Here is an 18061-nt window from a genome sequence, read left to right on the forward strand (position 1 = left end):
CCCCTCGTTTAGCACTCCCTGTATTACAATAATGTTTTAGTCTTTCAAGAAGGGAACAGAGTTGTGCAGAGCAAGATATTCCCAGTGGTGGATATCTGTGAAGGGATGTGTTGAGACTGGTGAAATGTAAGAGCTAGGTATAAATACAGACTTGCTGACCCCATGAATGAAAGTACAATTTTGCAGCTAGGGTCATGGGTATAGACATCAGGATAGTGGATTAAATTATAGCTCCATCTCCAAAAATTGTAGTTAAAGCCTGATTTTCTGGTAATTAGCAAACTTCTACATACTGGTTAAATGCAGCTACAGAAGGGAGATTAAGACAGGTCAGCCAACATTTGTAAATTCATAATATTGAGTGGTACCTTTGTATTTTAAATGAATGATGTCTAAAGATGCTCACACAAAAGCAGCAGCTGTGCACAAGCCATGAGCCACCTCAGAGGGAAACTAATAATGAAGAAATGCATTTCTATTTTATAAGTCTTCAGACAAATCCTTGATATGTAGCTTTTTAATGCTTAAAAAATGCTTGGACAGATGGACACCCAAGAATGACCACTGTAAATGACTGCCCTGTTAACTCTGTTCAAGCACTTGGTATTTCACATCTGCTCTTTCCAGGTATGTGGGAGCATTCAATGAACGGGGCAATGTGTCAGTCCTCAGGACTTTCAGGGTTCTCAGGGCTTTAAAAACCATTTCAGTAGTCCCAGGTAAGAAATCTTACTTGCTGAGTACTTTCTTCTCCTTACAACTCATTCTTTGCTTCATTCAAAATTTTGGCTTTTGCCTTTATTTTTTTTCCTGTGTCTTTCATAAATTGCAGACACAGCTGAATTTGTGCACACAAAAAGTGTTTCAGTTCATCTGTGCCAGTCAGAATGAATCAAGTGTTAGAAAAAATACTGAATATAGTTTGTTTTCATTATGCTTTTATAGATACTGTTCAGAGTTTATAATGTCAGTTTTACAGAATGTGCTTTTAGCTGATGTGTGTGTTGTGGTTCCACAGAAATAATTCTGCATATTGAAGAGTCTTTACCACTAATGATTTTACATCATCAATCCATGCCAGGAGAAGTTCAGATTGGATATAATATAATCTTCAGAAATTTCCAGTGTTGGAAGTATAATTTGAATTATGCATATTACTTTTCATGGATAAAGAAAACTAGACAATTTCTCATTTGTCACCTTTGCATGAATATTCTTCAGAGATTAAAGGAACATTTTAAAATTGTAGGGTCAAAGAAAGGAGGAAAAAAAATATTTCTCTCATATTAGTCGCTCTCACCCTAAATATACTTGTATAGCAAATATATTTGCCACATATTATCCTGTAATTCTTATCCTTTGGCTTTTATGCATTGTTTTAACTCTAATCAAGTATGATATTTGAATCTCAGTTTTTCATCCTGTTTTTCCTTTTTTTTTAGGGCTCAAGATCATTGTAGGGGCACTTATCCAGTCTGTTAAGAAGCTTGCTGATGTGATGATCCTGACCGTTTTCTGCCTGAGTGTTTTTGCCCTCATAGGCCTCCAACTTTTTAAGGGCAATCTCAGGCAAAAGTGTATCAGGAACACTACAGAGTGTTGTAATAAAACATGGGAAAGTTATGAAAAGTTTATGAATGATTCAGGTAATTTTTTCCCCCTAATTCTTCTTTAGATGATGCTATAGACACCTATGCACACATGTATAATCACTGCTGTGAATTAGGATGATTTGATTGATGTTTTGATGAGTAACTACCTGATAATGGCCTTCTGATTGCCAGAGCAGCTTGCAGGCATCCAGGAATGCACTCCTTCCCTTCATTATAAGAAAAAGCACTCCCAGATTTTTCAGTAACATCCAGATCTGTTTCCCTGAATGATATGACAATAACTGAAATATGCATTAGCTCATTCTCTGTTGTAATTCCCCAAAGTTCACCTTTTACTACAGGCTGAAGAGCCCATGTATCTTCATTTTCCTGCTCAGTGAGAACTGCTCCTCAGCTTAAAACAGAGGAATTTGTTGAAAAGTCAAATTACTTATTTCTTGACATCGAATATATCTTATTTTATGTCTTATATAAGATTATATGTCTTACATATGTTTCATGTTTACACCTTGGCTGAGGCTGGTGATGGAACCATGGAGCAGAGATCTGAAAATGCATCAGAGCATTCTCAGAGGAACACCTGTAAGATGCAATTCAGAATAGCAAAGCAAAGCCTTGTGTTAAAGGAGAAGACTCAATAATGTGAAAAAAACCAGACTCAAAATAATCAATGTCTGTGCCAGAAATATGAAGAAAGCTTCATCACTGAAGAAAATCTCTCCCACTGAGTTCAGACACAGCAGCAGTTGTACAGGAAGAGAAGAATTTTCCCAGGAGAACTCTGAAAATACATGAAAAGTCACCCAGGATTGCTGTTTGTCCACACTCTCTGTGGGATATTTGTTCAGACAAGATTTCTTCAAAAACTTCACATTCCAGGGGAAGAAAGTGTAGAAAAGATTTTTGAGGAAAACCTTTTTTTTTCCTTGTTCCTACCAGAAGACCACAGATAAAAATCAAGTAATTTACATGTACAGAATGCTGTAAGAATCATAATTGAAAGCAAACTTGAGCAGGAATCAATCAGTGATGAGAACACCACAGCAGATCATGGATGTGACGAAGTTGGGCTGAAAATACTGATTTTAGCATTGAAGAACAAGAAGAAAAAGGATCTATATTTTAGTATATGCAGAACATTGAAGCTGTACAAAGGCAATGGTATGGAGAGAACAGAGCTCAAGAAATATAAAATCTGTGCTGCTTCACATCCTTTGTGTTGTTTAAACCCTATGCCAAAAGGAATTGGAGAGCCTAGACAGATTTAATGCTTGGTAGATGACTTTCTTATAGGATTTAGGATGTACAGCCCTATAAGCCCAGTTTTCTATAGAACTATTTTTATTTATTTTTATGGACTTCTTTCTTCCTGATTTTGTGGGAAGTTCCCATCTCCCACATGGAGAACTAAATGTTATTGTGATTCAATCACCCAATCTTTTTTAAAAAACTTTTTTTTTTTTCAGTTTTCAGGAGGAGACCTGAGCAAAATGCCAGTGGAAAGTAGCCCAGATAGGGATTAATTCCTTTATGGGGTATTTACATGGTATGGCAGAGCTGATATCAAAGGTTCTTGGTGGCTCTGAATCATGCTGACTTATCTGATGAGCACAGGAGAGGCTTGAGAAGCACCAGGGACATGTGAGACCTCCCTTACATCTGGGATAATAAATCCACACCTTAATGGAGATAATTGGCTATTAGCTAAAGCTTTTACTTTCATTCTGCTGATAACAGAGTAACTAATGCTAAGAGAAAGGGGGAAGAGTTCAAAAAGGGCACAGCTCCAGCATCCTAATGGATAAATCTGCATTTCTCAGATAAGCAGGGCTAGGAGCTGCCTTTAGGTTCTGCAGTGGTGGATATTCACACAACCAAATATTCTTTCTTCCCCCTCAGAACTGGACTTTTTTATTGTTCATTGGAAACAGAACTGGTCTGTTCTACTCCTAACAATGTTTGCACACATTCTGGGAGAGGGGTAATTGCTACAGGCCAGAACTCTGCCAGTTTGTGCCAACATTTAAAAATACTGGAAAATATTTTAGCAAAATATTGGCAAATATTTTAGCAAATATTGGATGGGTTAAACATTTCTATTACATGTTAGGGAGAAATTCTTTATTCAGAGAGTGCTGAGGTCCTGGCACAGGGCGCCCAGAGAAGCTGTGGCTGCCCCTGGATCCCTGGGAGTGTCCCAGACCAGGCTGGACAGGGCTTGGAGCAGCCTGGGATAGTGGAAGGTGTCCCTGCCCATGGCAGGGATTGGAATGAGATGAGTTTTACACTCCCTTCCAACCTGAACCACTTCTGGATTTTGTGACTGCACTTGAGCCTATATCTTCCAATTCTTCATTTTCTTTATACAGACATAGCCAAAGTGATAATAACTGTAAACATTCTGCATTAAAGGAGTGCCTTCAGTCTGAAATTCATGCATACACATATTCATGTTTACAAATGAGGCCAGGGCATCCTGCAATCTGGCGCAGTTAATGTGAGCATGGGAAACCTGTGCTCTCACTCTTACAGGTCACTGGTTACTCATCACTACTAATATTAAATGATAGAGGATTCAGGCTAGAAAGTGCTCTGGGTTTAATTTTTTTTCCCTTTTTTTTTGAATAGATGACTTTGCTAGGAAAAATGGTACTGTGGATATTTTGCTGTGTGGTCATGGTGCTGGGTGAGTGACTTAAGATTATTTCTTCCTTGGAAGTTTTCTCTGCCTCTGTGGTCCTGTATTTGCTCAGTCATGTGAGACAAAAGCAGGAATTCTAAGCTTTCCTTGAATGCAGAAACAGGAACACAGAAAATAAAGTATAGTAGTCAGATAATTTAATTCTTGTAGGGAATGAAGTATGAACTTGCAGTTGGCTTATTCAGATCTAATTAGTCTTTTAGACTTTCCTGAAGTGTTGTCTTCTTTTTTCCCATGGATGTGTGAGAGAACTGAAAATGTCAAAGATCTGAGGTATAGCACAAGACAGACACTCCTCTCTGTGAAGGCTCATGGGCATTAAACTGGAAAAACAAAAAAGAATTTTGGAGGGCAGATTTGGGCAGAGAGGGAGAGTGGCTGCTTTGCAGCAAGGGGCAGGGGATGAGGATTGGTGATGAGGGGGCTGTCCTGGATTGGTGATCTACTCCAGCCTGTCTTCTTCCTTTGTTTCTGGATTGTGGGTGCTGCTTTTTCCATCCCTCCTTCCAGCCAATACTACCTGGAGTAGAAAATTGTTTTGCACTCTAATGAACTGCAGAGCTGAAACATAATCAGAGCTCTTACATAAAACTGAAGTTTTCCTTGAAATCTGCACATTTATAAGAGCTCCACTTTTTGTTATTAATTCTAGGGACTGTCCTCCTGGCTATAAATGCTGTAGAATTGGGCCAAATCCTGATTATGGTTTCACCAGTTTTGATACATTTGGCTGGGCTTTTCTCTCCTTATTCCGCCTGATGACCCAGGACTACTGGGAGCGTCTGTACCAACAGGTACCAGTTTTGTGCATGGCTCAGAACTGATCTTCATTGGTTGAAGCAGAAGATGTGTAGAGAGGACAAGAAACCTCAAATTAAAGCAATAGCTGCAGGTCATTGTGCCCACATCTTCCCTTCTTCCTGTGACTCCTGGAAAAGGGATGCTGAAGTGCTTCCCAGCTCTTTCGCCCTGCTCTTGGAAGAAAGTCCTGAAAGAGTTCTATACTGTGCTTCAAAAATGTAAAAATGCCTCCTTGATTGTCTCAATGGGATGTACAATCAATGATTCATCTGTGAGGGTGCTGCTGGATGAACCCCCATTGCTGATGGTGGGTGCAACCCCAGGACAGGGTCAGGTGGGAGTGTGGCAGTAACTAAAATAGGGACAGGTACAACAGGAGTGCTCAAAAATCAAAGTTTAATAAGGGAAAATAAAAGGCATGCTAACAGTAAATGAACAACAGAAACATAAGCTGTACAGTGTAGGGAGCAACTCCAGGAGACCATGAAATGAGGCAAAAACTAACTTATATAGAGGGCAGGGAACCAAAGAGAAACAGAAACCATACCTTATATAGAACACAAGACTAACCAATCAGAAAGCAGGGTTCATAACATCACCTTATATGGAATAACTTAATCTGCATAACTGCTCTCATCATTCCTTTCTTCTCGCCCTTACTTGTGGGGAATGTCCAGAGTTTATGGTGTGCTCTTCCCAGGCATGGCCCTGGTAGGCTCATGGTCCTTCCTTCTGCCAGTAACTCCTAGAAAAGGGATGCTGAAGTGCTTCCCAGCCCTTTTGCCCTGCTCTTGGAAAAAAGTCCTAAAAGGGTTCTGTACTGTCCTTCAAAAATGTAAAAAATGCCTCCTCCATTGCCTTCATGGGATTTACAATGTGAGGGTATCAGAGGAGGGAGGAAGACAGGGAAGAACAGCAAAGAAATTTATAATTTCGTTTAAGCTTCCTGAAGCATTGTGTCTAGGAAGCTCAGTGCACATTGAAAGCCTACCTGGTGCTTTTTGTGGTAATGTTTATCTCTGGGGTGTGTTGCTTGCAGACCCTCAGAGCTTCTGGGAAGGTGTATGTAGTCTTCTTCATGATGGTCATCTTTCTGGGCTCATTTTATCTAGTCAACTTGATTCTGGCTGTAGTAACAATGGCATACGAGGACCAGAACAAGGCCACCATTGCTGAAACCGAGGCAAAGGAAAGGAAATTTCGGGAAGCTATGGAATTACTGCAGAAGGAGCAAGAGGTATGTAAATAATTCACTTGCAAGTGTTTTTCTCATTGTTCTATTTTTGGTCAGGTTTAGGTTGGAAGGGCGGGTTTAGGTTTGGAGGACACAGTATCAAACTGCACCAAGAGAAGTTTAGGTTGGATATTAGGAAAAAGTTTTTCACAGAAAGAGTGATAAAGTTCTGGAATGGCTGCCCAGGGAGGTGGTGGAGTCCCCATCCCTGGGTGTGTTTAACAAAGCCTGGATGTGGCACTGGGTGCCAGGGTTTAGTTGAGGTGCTGGGGCTGGGTTGGACTCGATGACCTTGAAGTTGGCTTCCAACCTGGTCATTCTGTGAATTCTGTGGAAGGGACCTTAAAGATCATCTCACTCCAATCCCCTGCCATGGACAGGGACACCTTCCACTAGACCAGGTTGCTCAGAGCCCCACCCAGACATAAGAAAAAGCATCACTCCCTGTGTACAGCTGTATATAAAAACCACTCGTGGAAACAGGAGCAAGTGATAACTTATTGAAATTTGTGATTCCTGCAGCTGCAGAACAACTCCTCCTTCAGCTGTGTATGTTTTCTCTGAATCAATGACTGTTATTCTGGATAAAATGCATTAAAGGTTGATGTTACTTTAAGTATTTAACTCCATCAACCAGCAGCTTCCAAAAGAAAATTGAGCTTTTTTAAAATTCTTTTTTATTCTATTTTGTCATTTGGACTGCTGAGCAAAGAAACACACAGTAATTCTTCTGCATTAACATCTGAGCCAAAACCTATTGTAGTTGACTGAAAAGTCTCTTGGTAACTTAAATAGCATAGAAGCTTCTGGAACAAGATACTCCTGTGTTTTAAAAATATTACCCTAAATTCAACATTGGAAGGAAAGCCATCCACACTGTGAATATAGTCCCAAGGATCCCCACTGAAAAGAAAGACTTTTATTATAGATTGAATATTTATTTTGGGGAAAGGATGTATTCTATTGCATTATTTTCAAACTGAGCATTTTTTATTGTAAGCAAGTTTGCCATATGGAGGAGTAGGAGCTATAATGTGATTATTTTGCCTCTGGCAGGCCCAGTACTTGTAATCATATAACCACTGCAAATAGCAAATTGTTCAGTGCTCCATATGTTGGGGGAAATTCTCTCCTCTTTATTTTAGCATTATCACATATTTGAAGATTTTTAATGAGTTTTGTGAAACAGAAATTGTTATCAGGAAATAATAATATAGAGCACATAAGTGTTTTCTTTCTGCTTTTACTCAAAGCACCTAGGAAAAATATCATCCATGTTTGGTTTTTTTAATTTCAGTCACTGGGCATTAAAGGGATTGATATCCTGTCACTTAGCTCCTTTGAAGCCTCTTCTCTGTCATCCAAAGAAATCAAGGAAAGGAGCAATAGGCAAAAGAGAAATAAGTCACTAGGGAGAGAAGAAAATGAAGAAGAAGAACTTCCCAAGTCACAACTCCCAGACAGTCAACGAAAGTTGGTAATCTATTATCTGCATCTGAGATCCTTACAGCTTTTCTAATTTCAATTTAAAATTAATGGCTTGAAAGCATAAACAAAAACCCATTACAAACACAAATCACTCTTAAGTCTTTAAAATGAACAAATGTTTGGATAAAGAAGAATTAGATGAAAAAATTAATTTGAAAAGGAAGTATTATAAATGGAGCATGAAAGAAAAGTTAAAATAGTTAAATAGATTTTCTATAACAAAGAGAAATAAAAAAAGTGAATGACTACCAGAACTTAGCTTTTATATTGTCATTCTCTGTGAAAAATTTTATACTTAAAATGTAAGTATAAAATTTCATACTAAAAATGTAAGTATAAAATGTAAGTATTATCTCAAAAATAGCTGGTACAGCTCATAAAATTTTATTATCTGCCGTTGAAAATCTAAACACAATCCTTCCCAAAAAATCTAAATCAGATAAGAGTTTTGGACTTGCGGTGGTTGACAACAAGTGTTACAAAGCTCCAATAATTTACAGCTTCCCCAGATTTTCTTTGTGATGTTACACTGCTCTCTCTGTTTTGCTTTTCCTGGCCTTCCAGTCTCTCCCGGGCCAAAGTTTTATTATTTGTCATTGAGAATCTAAACATAATCCTTCCCAAAAAAATCTAAATCAAATAAGAGCTTTGGACTTGCAGTGGTTGACAGTAAACGTTACGAAGCTCTAACAATTTACAGCTTCCCCAGATTTTCTCTGTGATGTTACGCTGCTCTCTCTGTTTTGCTTTTCCTGGCCTTCCAGTCTCTCCTGGGCCTGGTGTACGGCCCCAGCTCCAGCCCGGCCAAGCGCCGGCCGAGCCACGGGAGCATCTTCAACTTCCAAATGCCCGCTGTGGAGGGTGACTCCGGAGCGGATCTGGGTGACGACGACACCGCGGGCGCTGGGGGACACCAACCCCGCTGCCGGTCGCTGTCGGGGCCGCGGATGGGAAGGCGCCCCAGCCTGCAGAGCCAGCGGGGCCACAGCTCCCACCCCGCCACCCCGAACTGCGCGCGGAGCAGCAAGGGAGGCAGCCTGGATGAGCACCCCGGGGTGGGTTTGGGGAGCAGCAGGGTGCACAGCCAAGATCCCGTGCCCTCTGAAGGAGCCGTGCTTCCACCGGTCATGGAAGACTCAGGAAAGGGGGATCTGGTGAGGAAAAATATAATATTTTAAATATATGCTTTATATGGTGCTTTATCAATCTTTGATTTGGTTTGGTTTGGTTTTGGTTTTGTTTTTTTTTTTTTTTTTTGTTTTGTTGTTGTTTTAACAGTTTCACCTTAATGGCAAACAGTGATGTGAACTCAAGCGTGCTGATGTTGTTGTAGAATTGTTGTCTGTAGAATAGTCTGATTTTTAATAGTCTGATGCTTCCTGAAAATTAGATTTTGGTAAACCTTATGTTTCTGCTATTCATTAATTGCACTAACATCGTTTGAAAGATTCCTAGTGCTGAAATTGCAAGTCACCCTTTTCATCCCAAATGCTGCTCAGGGGTGTAATTTTGAATAATGCCCGTGACTTTTTAATTTTTTTTTTTTTTTGTTCATAGCCCCTTTAGCATCATGCAGCAGCTTTGCCTGTAAGTTCCCAAATTTCCCCTATTTATCCTTCACCTCTCTCCTATTCCATTAGTCTCTTGTATAATTCCTAGGCCCATTTCCCCTCATACACTCATTTCCAGGGCTGTGCTTGCCCCATGTTACATGCTTGCAGGATCCATTCACTGCAGCCCCATAAGAGAGTAGGACCTTTGGTCTCACCATCTATTACATCTTGTAAAAATGTACATTTATTTGGCTGCCTGTCATTGTTCCTATTAACTCTCACAGTTACCTATCATCACATCCTGGCTCATTTCACTCCCGTGGTATCTCCCTAATCGTGTTTACTTCTCTGAGCAGCCAGCTGTGCATGATGAGAGCAGCATGATGCATTTACCTCCTCATCTGTCAGTGGAGTACTTTAATGAGGCTCTTCAGAGACAAAGGGCAGCAAGCGTAGTCAGCATAATTACCAGTGTCTTGGAGGGTAAGTGGTTCCTCATTAAGTTTATTTCAACCCTAAAATAATGGTGCCATGAAAGAACAAAACATAGTTCTTGAAAGTTAGCAGAGGTTTGTAGGCGTGTAGTTAGGAATTTCATTGTTCATTTGGATTTCTTTTAGAAAAAAAAGGTGTTACACAGTCTCTGTGTACTGGAACACATTCTTTGCTTATTGCAAAAGCTTGTTTTGTAGGGCAGAGAGTGAGGGGGGTTGGAGTGAGAGTGGGTGGAAGATATTTCTGATCATCTGACCTGCAGGACTGGGACACTGTTTTCTCCTCCTGAGCTTCTGATTTCTGTTGTGTCAGTGGCAGAATTCGGAGGATTCACAGGCATGCAGAATTCAACAATTAATAAGATTATGCCTGTAAAATTAGTTATGACAATTCTTGGATATTGAATACTCAACGTCACAATTTTATTCCTTTAATTTACCTTCCCAAGTGAATTTTCGGTGGGAGTTAATCAGTGACAGTCATTTTGATGACTAATAGTTTTGTTGCAGATCTTGCTGAAAAATTTCGGTCCAAGTTATTCAGGATGAGTAACTTTTGGCCCATTTGAGGAGCTCTACCACTAGTTCTTGGACCACAAGTATGGGATTGAACAGGGAGGTAGCAGGGACCTTCCTGTGGCAGGAAGGTCCCTTTTCTAAATTTTTTTTAAAGCTTTTTCCTAGGAGAATCACATTTGAGCACATCCAGTTGAACTTTGCCTTGAAGTGTAATTCATCAAAGATCTGGGTTTTGTTGCACAGTTTTAGCTGTGAGCTGGGGTGGGACAGGACTTGTAGCTCTAGTGGAAGACAAGGGCTAGACCTGGAGTGCGGATTAAGTCAGAGTGATCACTCTGGAATGAGTGATGTAGGGTGCAGATGTAGGTATTGAGCCTGGGGGAGAAGATATGAAAATTAAACAGAGAGAAGAAATAAGGACAGGGCCAATTAAGAAAAGGATATGAGTCAGACCCAGCTCATCTATTTCTGAAAAGCTTCCAGGTCCCTGAAAACCAGATGAGTAATTCCTACTGTGCTTGTATTTAAAGCTAGTTCAGTTAGTCAATGAATTTGCACAGGACTTAATCTGGGTCAGAAGTATTTTGAAGGGCTAATTAATATTAATGGATAAGAAAAAAAAGCTATGAGATTTAGATTTGATTAAAAAGATGAAAATGACAAAGACAAAACAGCTTCTGTCCCAAGTTCTACTTGAGGATAATTGAGATGTGTTCAGCTTGCATCAGCTGGAAAATGGTGGGTGTGACCTTTCCCATAGAAAACGCCAAAGACCAAATTTCAGGCAATTTGGATTTGCCAGAGTCAGAATTCCCATGTCTACCATTGATTCTTTAAACTGCCTTGAGGGTCAAGGGAGACACAGCCGTTGTCCCAGACACCCACGTGAAGACAAGGTGGGAAGTGCTGTAGCTGCTCTGTTGTCCTGCAAGAGCATAAGAAGCAGTGGTGAGGGCACAAATATCTGCATTGCCAGATGGTTTTAGTACCAGTCTGAAACAAAGAAAACCCTTTCCAAAGGCTTTTGAAGGAAGTGCTCACAAAAGAATTTGGCATTTTCTCCGAGTTCTTATTTTTGCATTTATCAGCTGGTGTAAGAACCACATGAATGGTAAAAAGCTCAGGGAGGCTCTGTGAGAGATGAGATTTCCTTTGCCTTCTCTCATCTTTTGAATGCTTGAAGTTGTTATTTCACCATCTTGCTCAGTGATAAATAATGATAGAAGGATTTTCTTCTTTGTTTAGAACATGAAGAAGCTCAGCAGAAATGCCCACCACGCCTGAAGAACTTTGCTTTAAAGTATCTCATTTGGGACTGTTGCCCACTTTGGTTGAGAATCAAGGAAAAAGTGGCTGCTTTCATAAAGGATCCTTTTTTTGATCTCACCATCACGGTTTGCATTGTGATGAACACTTTGTTCATGGCACTGGAGCACAATAATATGTCACCTACTTTTAAATTCATGCTTAAAATAGGAAACTTGGTAAGCAAATTTTCAACTATGTGGGTTTTTTTATAGAATTAGTTAATTGGCTGATGTGTGTTTTCACTTGAAACATAAAAAGTGAAAGTAAAAATTAAAAATTAGCAAACCCTGCATTTATAAACTTTGTTTCTAATACAGACAATTCCCAGATTTTTTTATACAGTTTGTCGTGCTCCTGAGAAGGCAGAAAACAATCCTCCCATTTTAATTAAAAGTGCATTAGGACTTCATAAACATGGGTTTTATTAACCTGTCCATGAATGTTATTTGAGGGAAGGTGACCTAGAGATAACCCATGGCTACTTGCAGGCTGATGCCACTGTTTCCTCGTCACAGGTTTTTACAGGAATCTTCACTGCAGAAATGATCTTAAAAATCATCGCTCTAGATCCCTATTACTATTTTCAGCAGCCCTGGAATATTTTTGACAGTGTCATTGTCACACTGAGTTTAATTGAACTGAGTTTCCCCAGACACAAAAACAAGAGAGAAAGGAGAAAAGGAGGAACCCTGTCAGTTTTACGATCCTTCAGACTGGTAATCCTTCATGCATGCTCAGTTGTATAAAACTTTATCTTGTGAATTTAGTACAGAATACTTCTGCAGTTAGGAGGCAAGAAATTACTTTTTTTTAATCCCAATTATTTTTTCTTCCTCAACTTGGCTTTAGGATACACACTCAAACTCCTTGTGACGTTAGAGTCAAGAGTTTAAAAAGTATATTTCTTTTGAGTTCACTTTTCAAGAAATATTCAAAGGAAAAAAATATTCCAGCATGGACATGTTATAAAAATGACACAAATAATTAAAAACTAGCACAGGAAATTAGGAAAAAAGTGTTGGAGTACAAACAGAAATAAACAATATTTAAAGAGAGATGTGAAATTATGTTAAGGTTTCCACTTCATACACTGGGGACTGACTTAAATTGCTTTATCAAAATATAGACTCTTTTCATAGTGCTGCAGCAGCAGTCCCTGAGCTTTTGGTCCTTTGTTTTACGTGTAAGTTAGGCACCAAAATCTACATCAAGAGAATTGCATGGACACCTGCCTGCATTTATCAGGGTCTCAAGTTAGTTTGGTCCTTTACGAGGTGATTAGTTTATGTTTGCAGTGTTGCCCAGCCAAGAGAAAAAAATATCTATAAATACTTTTAAAAAAAGTATTAATGTACCACAAACGTTGCATCGCTGGAATAGTTCAGAATATCAGTAATTTGGTTGTTGTAGGATTTGCATGGTGCAAAGATGAGTTATCTCTACCAATGTCTAACTCTATGTTTTATGTTGCTACGCAGCTGAGGGTCTTCAAACTGGCAAAGTCCTGGCCAACTTTAAACACTCTAATTAAAATAATTTGTAACTCCCTGGGAGCACTGAGTAATCTGACCCTCGTCCTGGGAATCATCATTTTCATTTTTGCTGTAGTAGGGGTGCAACTTTTTGGGAGAAGTTATGCGCTCAACTGCGATAAAATAAGCAAAGACGGCAGGCCACGCTGGCACATGATGGACTTTTTCCATTCATTCCTCGTCGTTTTCCGAATTCTGTGTGGAGAATGGATTGAGACCATGTGGGACTGCATGGTGGTTGCTGAACCATCAATGTGTCTTGTTGTCTTTCTGCTGGTCATGGTGATAGGAAATTTAGTGGTAAGTTTCGCAATCTGTTCTTCTCTTCATCCTGTCTGTGGTGGACTCCAGTTAATGGTTGTTCTGACAACAAAAAGGTAGCTTCCCTAAAAACAGGTGGAAAAGTTACTTATGTATGTTATAGTCTGCGAAATCCTCTTTTTCCTTTCACCTTTGGACCATTGTCTGTATTTTCCCATTTTGTGAGCTTTGCTCACAGCACCACTCGACCTTTCCATGTGGCAATTGACAAGAAACACCTTTGCAGTAAATACACCACAGGCAGCTAAGTTGCTCCCTGTCTTGGGATTTGGATGTAAATAATCAGTGAGGCTTATGGCTCACCTGCTTGGATTAATTAGGCCAAGTGCTTAAGTCCCTCTCTAAATCAATTTTAGTTATTTTATTAAGACCTCATGCAAGTACTGAATTCTTTATCAGCAAATGGCAGAATCTACCACAGAAATCAGGATTATTTTTAGGCATCTCAAGATACATTTATATCCAAGAGCTAGGTCTTGCAATGGCATAACCTACACAGCCTCAACACACTATACTGGGACACAAGGGACAGCCTGCCTTCCTTGGTCCTGAGCTGTCCTTTCTTGATGCCCAAATCATAAATATCTTCTTTTAGTAACTTGGTTCGTCATGTCCTTCATTCATTCATATGCCAATCTTTTCTTAATTGTAAAAAGAATTCTGAACATATTTAACTCTAGGCAGACCTTTGTGGGAAATCTCTGCTCTGTGGCTGAATCCTAAATATGTATTGAATGTCCTGTCTGTTTCACAGTGCAAGGATTGATGCCAGTGATGAAATGCTGTGAGTGAGATTTATATCACAATTTAATGTTAACTGTCAAGCAATGAAGTGTTTAGCCCCCACTTTTTGTCCAGGCTTTCTTATGGTCTGAGGAAGCAGAGAGAGGTATCTGGGACTGAGATTTATTCCAGCCTAAAGTCAATAAGTAAGACAGATGAGATGAATTGATCTCTGGAGAGCTGATATTCTCCACTGCCTGTGGTCCTTGGATGGCTTGGGGGTGTTATCTGCTCAGTTCTGCCATGACAAAAATTAAGATACACACTAGTAACCAAAATACTAGTGAAAAAATTAAATTCTCACATTCCCTTAAAAGCAAACAACAAAAAGAAAAAAAAACCAAAAAACCAAAACAAATGGAGGTTTAAAAATTCCTTTATATGAAGGTGCTTAAAAATGAAAAATTCGAGCTTCTCTTGGTTTTGATTTTTGTGATAATGTGGCAGATTTGAGGAAATTTCTGGGCCTGAATCTGATCTTACAGAATTTTGGAAGTAACTGCACAGAGGCCTGATTTAATTCTAATTTGAAGAATGAAGAGACAATTATTAAACTGACAGGACATGAGTCAATGTTACTGCTTTAACCTTTAAAAAATTGCTTTCATCAAATAATGCATTTGCCACACAGATCTGTTTTCTCTTGTAGTTTAAATTACATTTTTTTGAGAAGAGAGGAATGGGAATGTTGAAATTTCAGATAGAGAAGTTGATTTCATCAATCACAATGTGATCAGTTGCTGCCATTTCCTTATTACCGTGTTTTGGTTTGCTCAGGAGAGACAGAACTTTGGTAGCGTCTGTGTTCTTCAAAGTTAAAATTCAGATTTTCGAATGCTAATCTCCAGACTTGATTTTTTTTTAATTATTATTTCAATTTCTTTCAGGTTCTCAACCTTTTCATTGCACTGCTGCTGAGTTCTTTCAGTGCTGACAGTCTCCAGACAACAGAGGATGATGGAGAGATGAACAATCTTCGGATTGCCTTTGCTCGGATCCGCAAGGCGTTCCACTTTGTCAAGAGCGTGACGTGGGATGCCTGCTGCAGAAAGCTCAGGCACATAAAGAAAGTGCACAAGAAGAAAATCAAATTGACTGCACAGAACTCACTTGGGTTCAAGAGTGAAGAGCCAAAGAGTTGTAAAGAGAATTACAATAATGAATGGATTGAGAAAAACAGGGACAAATGCCCAGGTCTTGAAGATTTTGTTAGAAACCCCAACGTATTTGTCTGTGTCCCTATTGCTGAGGCAGAGAATACAAGTGAGGGTTTTGAAGATGATGATAAGCTGAGCACATTTACTGACACAGAATGCAGCAAGCAGGTAATGGATATCTTAATTTGTGTTGGAACAGCAGAATTGTGGAGAGAGATGAAGGGAGGGATGGGTGGGAGAAGAGCCTCTAGCAGAACAGGGTGGGAGATGTTGATCCATTTTCAGAAAGTTGCAAAGTTCTGAACTAGAGCCAAAAGTAAAAATATTTACAGCGAGGGTAAATCGTCACTGGGAGCCTTTTAAAATCAAGATTCTTTCATGGTTTTAAAAGAAAATTTTTGCAGGAATTCTAGCTGACATGCTGTGGTGCACACAGGTAATTATGGCAGTCCTTGGTGAACGTGTGATTTTTATTGTAAATATTTATGTTTAATGTCAACTGTTTTGGTATTATTTGCACAAAAGAGCAAAAATCCATGTTCTGTGTACAGAACATGGATTCAGAATATGAATTTATAGCTCTGATCCTTACTTTGTATTTTTCCTTCCTGTGTATAATATGTAGTAATTATTAGAAGTGGATGGGATTAAGTATGGAGTGGCTCTACCAAGGACATATTTTTGATACTACATCATATATTTACCCTATTTCTTTGTGCTCCATGAATTTTTCTGTTCTGTTTCAATCACAGCTGTCAATCTGGTATCACAATTTCCCATATTAAGTTTACTTCTTAATTCCTATGTAAGAATTCTCATTTAAGTTTTGAATAGGTCACTAAAATGCCTTCATTTGCTCTGTTGTGGAAAAGTTCTATCCTTAAGTAAAATCAGAGACTCAAAATGATCCTTTCTTATAACTCTTGTCTGGAGATTCCCACTTTAAATGAAATTTATAGCTTATTGTTTTTTCCCCTCTGATTTGTACACTCCCTAGAAAGGCAAAAGAAAGCCCTCTAATCCACAGATTAATTTCAGGATGAAAATCACCTGAGGCAAAGAGGAGACAGAGCAAAAAATTCAGGCAGCTCAAGTAAAGGATCAGGATTTTCCTCTGAAGAATTCAGTGTGCTTTATCTAGGAAAGGACAGGAAGAGTGAACTCTCATCACCAGAAGAAAAAGAGGTAACATTTTTTTTTTTTCAGTGATGTTAATTTTCCAATACAGGTCAAACACAAGCATATTTCGGTTCAGGGATTTACCAGAGAGAAGTTTAGTGCCAGAAGCAGCTCTGAACTTGCAGTACCTGGTCTGGCAGGACAGGAGGCAATACTGGAGCTGGAATTCTGTGAGCAAAATCAAAGGTTTTCTAGGTATTTATTTTAAAGAAAAAAAATATAGTATAGGAAAGAGAGCATGTAGAAATGGGAAAGCTATGATGTAAATTTAGTAGTAATTATCAATAATTTATGAAATACTCTCTGATACCTTCCATTCATTAAATTCTGACTCCACAAAAAAGGAGGATTAAAAAAAAAGAAGAATTCAAGAGAGATAAGTTTTCATGTGGGAAATTCCATCAAGTCTGCCTGTGTCCTAAGTATCTTGGATTCAAGAAACGTAATGCTTGAAATCAGTTTCTCTCTGTGTCATTAAAGATCATTGTTACCAGTTTTACAGTGATTTTAAAATAATTTTGAATATAGAATACATTCAAAGAAGTAAAAACCAGCATTATGGAAACATGAAAGAAGAAAAGCATAAAGTAAACAATTGCTAGCAAACTGCTGACTCATGATACTGTCTTTGGTTTAATGAGATGGCAAAAAGCCTACTGAAGAATACAGGGTGTGATTCCAATTTCTGCTTCCTAAATATTATCATGGGTGCTCAGTTCCTGGCATGATAACTGATTTATTTATCTGGGTCTCCTGTGTGAATGCATCTTTCCATGATTTCATGGTTTTAACCCAGGTAACTTCTCCTCTTTTGAGAACTATATTCACTAATATGCAATTTAAAAGCTCTTCAGTTTCCCAGCTGATTAGGCAGGTATATCTGGTTCATGTAGATAGATACTGTAATTATAGAGCTTGGGCCTCTATTTCAATGCATCAGTTGGTACTTCTAAGCTTGTATCTTTTAAAATCAAAAAGTTTATTCCATTACCAACAATAATTGTAATATTAGTACATACCAAACTTTAATTTTGAGTTTTATTTGTTCATGGATTAATTTACTCATTTGGACCCAAATTAGAAAGAATCAATAACTGATATTACTGTGCTTGGTAGTTGGACAGTGTCAGCTCTTCTGAAGTCAGCACAGTGGATCTGACAAATCCTGAAGATCTTTTAAAACAGATTCCAGAATTTTCTGAAGACTTCAAGACTCCTGAACAATGTTTTCCAGAAGGTAAGACTCTTGTGGTTTCACTACTGGGAAGTGAGAAGAGTGAAAACTCAACTTGTTTCTCTAGTGATGCTGAGCCAATAGGGTCAGATTATTTTCAGTTAATTTTAGTTATTGGAAAAAAAGTTAAATAGTTGTGCCTAT

General features: G+C 38.8%; 1 protein-coding gene across 1 annotated transcript in view; it reads left to right on the top strand.

Annotated features, from left to right (window-relative positions):
* Positions 1-18061, top strand: part of LOC136556330 (sodium channel protein type 5 subunit alpha-like) — a 33415-nt gene that overhangs the window by 5351 nt on the left and 10003 nt on the right. The window contains exons 5-17 of the mRNA XM_066549482.1: positions 628-719; positions 1443-1646; positions 4242-4299; positions 4967-5108; positions 6155-6352; positions 7647-7826; positions 8602-8991; positions 9747-9873; positions 11649-11887; positions 12227-12427; positions 13190-13543; positions 15235-15672; positions 17800-17920. Coding sequence (XP_066405579.1) covers positions 628-719; positions 1443-1646; positions 4242-4299; positions 4967-5108; positions 6155-6352; positions 7647-7826; positions 8602-8991; positions 9747-9873; positions 11649-11887; positions 12227-12427; positions 13190-13543; positions 15235-15672; positions 17800-17920 — 2744 coding nt within the window. The remainder of the gene's footprint in view (positions 1-627; positions 720-1442; positions 1647-4241; positions 4300-4966; positions 5109-6154; positions 6353-7646; positions 7827-8601; positions 8992-9746; positions 9874-11648; positions 11888-12226; positions 12428-13189; positions 13544-15234; positions 15673-17799; positions 17921-18061) is intronic.

This window comes from Molothrus aeneus, chromosome 1 (assembly GCF_037042795.1).
Source record: "Molothrus aeneus isolate 106 chromosome 1, BPBGC_Maene_1.0, whole genome shotgun sequence".
Taxonomy (NCBI): domain Eukaryota; kingdom Metazoa; phylum Chordata; class Aves; order Passeriformes; family Icteridae; genus Molothrus; species Molothrus aeneus.